This window comes from Mus caroli, chromosome 14, assembly GCF_900094665.2.
Source record: "Mus caroli chromosome 14, CAROLI_EIJ_v1.1, whole genome shotgun sequence".
NCBI classification, from domain to species: domain Eukaryota; kingdom Metazoa; phylum Chordata; class Mammalia; order Rodentia; family Muridae; genus Mus; species Mus caroli.
In genome coordinates, this window is record NC_034583.1 from 47,993,130 (window position 1) to 47,999,759 (window position 6,630).

The following is a 6,630-nucleotide window of genomic DNA, read 5'->3' on the forward strand; positions in this document are numbered from 1 at the left end:
CAGAGGCAGGTGGATTTCTGAGTTCGAGGCCAGCCTGGTCTACAAAGTGAGTTCCAGGACAGCCAGAGCTATATAGAGAAACCCTGTCTCGAAAAATCAAAAAAAAAAAAAAAAAAAAAAAAAAAAAAACTTTCTGAAGGAAAAGTGTATATTTTATGAATTTAGAGGCTGATGAGATGGCTTAGCAGTGAGGAGCACTTGCAGCTCTGCCAAAAGAGCAGGGTTCAGATCAATTCAGTTCACTCCAGCTCCAGGTAATCCCAGCCAGCACACATAATACACGCACCCAGAGATATGCATCCTAAATTTTTTTTTTGATCATTAAAAAAGAAAGTCAAAAAGCCACAGAGTAATGGTGGTGCATGCCTTTGATTACAGCACTTGGGAGACAGAGGCAAGAGGATAGCTGTAAGTTTGAAGGCAGCCTGGTCTAAAATGAAGTTCAGGATAGCCATGACTAGAGAAGTCCTGTCTTGGAAAACAAAAACAAAACAAAATCTTGCAGGGCCAGGAACATGTCTCAACAAGTAGACCTTAAGTTCCATCCTTGGAACCCATAATGAAAAGAAAAAGCCAGCTCCCAAAAGCTGTCCTCTGAACTCACCACTGGCTACCCACATCCATTCATAACCACCCCTACTCACATGCACACATTTTACCTTAGGAAATTTAAGGAGTTCATAATTCAATTTTAAAACAAAATGTTTCCAAGCCACAGAACATATAACGTTATGTTGTATGGTAGAAAAGTAAAATTAAAACCAGTCATTCATGATTAACATCTATAGGCATATTAATATCTATGTTAATTTCCACAAAGCAAAAAATGGCATTATTTCAAAAACAGTCTACAACTGCATTTATGGTATGATAAACTAACATTTAGAAATAAAAAGATTCTTTACAAGTTTAGAAATGGAATATTTTACTAAATCTTTCCTTTCTAGTCCACTGCAATGACAGTATTAATAATACAAATAACTAAGTTCATTATAAAACATGTACAGTTCATGTCAGGAAAAATACAAAGGAAGTTAATATTTACCTATTTTACTATGAGAAAATCTTTTTGTAAATATTCAGATAAATAAAAATAATAGGTATTATTTCTTAATTCTCAATGGAAATTCTGTAAGAAATATATCACATCTGACTTACATATGATTATTAAAGACTAAAAAGCAGTATTAGCCTGAAAATGTTAACTTCCACTTCCTTTTATATTAAACAGTATCTTTACATTGATAAATCCAACAGATTTATGTTCAAAATCAAGACTGTAGTTTAAAATAAGTTGTTAAATACTTAATATCAAGGAAGAAAAGACAACAGAAAAGTAAAGCTAGCCCGGCAGTGGTGGAGCACACCTTTAATCCCAGCACTTGGGAAGCAGAGGCAAGAGGATTTCTGAGTTCGAGGCCAGCCTAGTCTACAGAGTGAGTTCCAGGACAGCCAGGGCAAAACAAAGAAACCCTGTCTCAGAAAAAAAAAAAAAAAAGAAAGAAAGAAAGAAATTAAATAAATAAAAATTTCAAAAGGACTTAAAATTTCTTCAGCAGTTAATTTGTTGATAGAATAATTATGAACATTTCTTCAATTAAATTTAAATGCCAGATATTTTCCAACCAAAAAAATATTTAGTTGATAACAGGATAAACATTTTCCTTGTTATTATCAGTTAAGGTTTCACTATGTTTATAAGTTCTAGTTAAAAACAAAACTAACATTTCCAAATACAAAAAAATGAGAAAGGGAATTTGAAATAAATAAATAAGTAGCTAGCACCAAAGACTTAATACTTTCAGCCTCAGAAATGTATTAAGTTTTAGTTGTGAAAGAATCATTGCTTTTGACACTAGAAGAAAACAAAAAACTATTTTTCAGAATAAAGACTATAGCTGGTATTCTTTCAGGTGAACAGTGAATCTTTCACTTAACTATCATTAAGAACTTGGAAAATATAGTACTTCTGAAGTATTTGGAGCCGCCATCATTGGGGAATAACAAAACCACAGAACAAACACCTAAACCCAGCAAGAAGGCATTTGCTGAGCAAACCTGCAAAACTGAGTTTGATTCCTGAATACGCGTAAAAAGGACTCCAAAGTTGCCCTATAACCTACCTACCTACACACATACACACACACCATGGAACAAGCTACCAACACCTAATGAATAATTTTTTTAAAAAATTTAAGCCTGGACTACCATGAAAGAAATTCAGAGATAAAAACTGTTGACTAATCTGTAACTAGGAAGGCAGGCCCATAGATGAGTTGCTTTAGTCTACATGATGGTGCATGGCGTGAAAAGGAAGAAGAAAAGGAGAGGGGGAGCTCCTACAGAGTCAAACTAAAGGGAATGAATGCATCAGGGAACGAACAGGAAGAGGCCACTCTACACATCTATTTAAGACCTTTGCAAAGTTGGGCTTGAAACAGTTAATATTAACATACCCACTAACAAAACTGGATGAGGTTAGATATTTTATACAAAATAATTCAGAAAAGGTAACGTGCAAGATGAAAAGGTTCAGTTCTATGTTTAGAGGCTTTATGGTTAGAGACTGTATATATCTGAAACTTTCAAAAATAAACACACGAAACAATACAATACAAAATCAGGTAGAGCTGATGCTTGTATCAAGGTATCCTACGAAGAGCATGTATTTTTACCAATCAACTAAAACAGATTTATAAGTTATGAATGACTTCAGAAACTAATGTATTACTTACAAGACATTAACAAAACCACTAGCTTAACAACCCTGAAAAATTCAGAAAGTAGAAAATACACTATTAAAAACAGAAAATCTAAAGACGTATAAGTGCACATCATACACTATGTAAATCATCTTGGCTAGCCGGTATTTCACTTACATTTTCCATATAGTTTGGCTTAAAACCGCCCTCCTGCTGTCGCCTCAGCTCCTCCTGTTCTCTGTGACGGATCATTTCTTCTTCACGACGACGATGTTCCTCTTCATGTCTGAAAATATTTTTTATTTTAAATTTCAGCACAAATTTCACATTTGAGCTTTTAGATACTGTGTTCAGGAGGGGTAGGAAGTTGGGGGTAAAACTGTTGTTCCACTGTATATACCAAGTTGTTACACTGTATATACCCAGTCTGTGACTGAGGGCTGCTTATGGCATCTGAGATTTCACCTTCTAGTTTGTTACAAGCTCTAAGTCAACAACAACAAAAACACAAGTCCAATATATAACTATGCATGTATCAAAGAACTCTAATCAACTTGCTAGTAAAACCTGTAATGTCATTTAAATCGTGGGGGCAAAGACATGGCTCAGCGGCATCTAAGAACACTTGCTGCTCTTCCAGAGGACCGGAGGTTAATTCCCAGCACTCACATGGCAGCTCATTCCTGTCCATACCTCCTGCTCCAGAGACTCTGACACCTTCACACAGACATACATGAACATTTAAAAAAAAAAAAAAATCTAGCATGGACTATCTGCTTAGGGAATAGTCGGAAATAGATCAAGGACAAGAGGTGTAGCTCAGTGGTAAAAGACTGGTCTAAAATGTAAAAAGCATGAATCAGAGGAGTTCAAGCCAGCACTAGGACAGAGTAAGAAGAGGGGGTGGGGTGGGGGATTAAAAAGGAGAAAGCCTACAATCTATCATCTACATTCAAAGTCTAACCAAAGATGGGATGAAGGGGACCAGCAGGAATGAATGGAAAACAAGAAAGGATGATGGGGTTGAATATGGTCAAATAGATTACCTAGATGCAAAAACGTTATAATGAATTCTCTTATGTATAATTAACATATGCTAATAAACCTTTAAATAAAGAAATCAAAAGTACATTATCACAAAGAACCAACTACATAAAAATTCAATTATACATGGGAGGTAGTATAAAAAAATATTTTCTACATTCATTAAAGCATTAAGGAAACTCCTGGGGATTCTCAATACAAAATCTGTATGTAAATCAGTCATTTACTATGGTTACTTTAGGGCCATAGTAGCAAAGTAGTTGAACTAGATATCAAAAGACGGTTGCTATTTTGTCCTTTTTTCAGAAACACTTACTATGCATAGAGAAGATGGCTCAGTAATTAAGAGGATCTGTTGTTCTTAAAGACCCAAGTTTGGTCCCCAACATCTACATGGTAGCTCACAACCATCTGTAACTCCACTTCAAGGGGATCCAATCCTAACTTCTGACCTCCACGGGCAACAGATGCACATGTATCTCATATATATACCCGTAGGCAAAACACTAACACACATAAAATAGTATGTATTATTATATATACATTAAATATAATATATACAACTAATATATAAAATAATATATATCCTGGAACTCGTTCCATAGACTAGGCTGACCTCAGAGATCCCAGAGTTCTGGGATTAAAGGCCACTGCCACCTGGCTAAAAAATATTTTTTTACCAGCACTCGGGAGGCAGGCAGATTTCTGAGTTCGAGGCCAGCCTGGTCTACAAAGTGAGTTCCAGGACAGCCAGGACTATACAGAGAAACCCTGTCTCGAAAAAACCAAAAAAAAAAAATATTTGTTGACACTGCAAACTTAACTTTTATTATGTATATAATAATATCAAAGACATAATTAAGCTATAAAATGATTAAGACAGTAAACAGTCAAACTAAAGTAAAATTCTCTCTCATGGTATTGGCATTAATTCAGGTGAAATTGAACATTTGTTTCACACACACATGTAAGTAAAAGAGTAATTTAAGTAGTAAAATGGGGGGGGGGCCCTCAAGACATGAATCTCAGTTCTCAGGAAGCAGTGACAGCCTTATCTCCACGGCAAGGCTACTTTACAAATCAAGCTCCAAGGCAGCCAGGTCTACATGGTGAAAACCTATCTCCAAAAACGTGGAACAGACATATGCAGCTGATGCTCCCTCCCACAGTACTGACAAGTTTGCAATGCTCTTATGAAGCACCTCTCGAGATTAAGAACCTCAGCAAAGTTCTCAAATTGCAAGATATTACTGCATGGTTTATGTATAAATTTTACCTGCAAATTACAAGTTTGCTGAAGTTTTTTTCTATTGCCAGAGGGAAAACTCAAGGACTCATGGCAAAACTTCTGGAACTAGAGAGATGGCTCAGTGGATAAGAGCATTTCCTGCTCTTGCAAAATATATGAGTTCCCAGTATCCACATAGAGTGGATTAAAACTGCCTCTACCTCCAGGTCAAGGAGGTCCAATGTCCTCTTCTGGCTTCAGCAGGCATGCACATTCATATTCATATCCCCCCTCTATTCCCCCACCCATATCTACACACACAGAGACACACTTGAAAAGGAACAGTACAGTACTATTGGCCTAAAGTTAAGTAGAGTTATTTGTCTGGGATGTACAGGGCGGGGTTTTCAATCTCCAGGACCCAACTAAAAATGTATTCAAATTATCATTTCTAAAAATTATTTGTATGGAATAGATGGTAAAAATCTGTAGCCACATTGGTTGGGAGCCATTTAGAGTAGGCTAAGGCTAGCAGATGGTCTTCCTGGAGGTGGCCATTTGTATAGTCTGCAATGTGTCAGCTTGATGGCAAGATCCCAAAGAGACTTCATCTCAGGATTGCTTCTTGCAGCTGATATGCCTTTCCTGTCATTATTAAATTTATGTAATTATCCCTGGGCACTAGTGTGAGATGTTGAACCCTGGGACCAAGTGGTAGTAATTTACCTAATGGGACAGAAGGAATTCTCTCATGCTCCTGGAACTCTGGGTCCTGCCTAAGTTAGGACCCCACTCAGCCCCCACAAGAGAAGCATGGTTAGTTAGAAGTCACATAGGCAAAGTCCCAAGCTTCTGACCTCCTGGCTAAACTCCTCCCCAGTTACCTAGCAACAGAAAAGATAGCAGCATACTTTAAAAGGGGCTGTTTGGCCCCTCCATGTTCTTTCTCACTCTCTCACTCCTTTCTCCTCTCTCTCCCTCTTACTCTCTAGCCTTTCTTATCTCTCTCCTTCCCCCACCTCTCCTCTTGGCATGGCTGGTCTCTCTCTTTTATACCTTCTCTCTTTCCCCCTGCCTTTCTATAATGAAGCTCTAAAACCGTAGACAATCTCTGTTCAGCTGCGCTTACTCTCACCTGTGTGGGAACCTCTTTCCCTCAGCCCTCTCTCTCATAACCCCAGGGATACAGGGTGTGGTCCCAGGGGCACCCAGGTAGGGGGCTGCCCCTTGTCCATATCCTGTCGAGTGGGTCAGAGGCTTGAATGCCCACCTGGCAGCCCTCCCGCATCCGCCTGCCCAGAACATAGGTGGAACTCTGGCCGGACGTGGGCTATCCTCCCGACCCCCTCTTTCCCAGGCCCCTTTTTAGTTTCCACACATTAGCCCACTCTAGTGATCAGATTTCCTGCATTATCATCATAAAGATAAACTATGCTGTTTATATGAATTCATGATTCTATAGAATTCCTGATTTGATTCAAACAAGTTGAGGAAGAAAGTTTTAAGAGATGGTATTAGTTGTTTTGCTAGAAAGGTGTAATAAACTTAGAATTAAAAAGAGAATGTGAGCTGGGCGTGGTGGTGCACGCCTTTAATCCCAGCACTCGGGAGGCAGAGGCAGGTGGATTTCTGAGTTTGAGGCCAGCCTGGTCTACA

At 38.1% G+C, this 6,630-nt stretch overlaps 1 protein-coding gene across 3 annotated transcripts in view; it reads right to left on the bottom strand.

Annotated features, from left to right (window-relative positions):
- Pspc1 (paraspeckle component 1) overlaps positions 1-6,630 on the bottom strand; it is an 82,498-nt gene that overhangs the window by 49,778 nt on the left and 26,090 nt on the right. For all 3 annotated transcript variants that reach the window (XR_003834829.1, XR_003834828.1, XM_021181553.2), the window contains exon 6: positions 2,880-2,988. Coding sequence is in view for 1 of the 3 variants with exons in the window: in XM_021181553.2 (XP_021037212.1) it covers positions 2,880-2,988 (109 nt within the window). In the remaining 2 variants the exon portion in view is untranslated. The remainder of the gene's footprint in view (positions 1-2,879; positions 2,989-6,630) is intronic.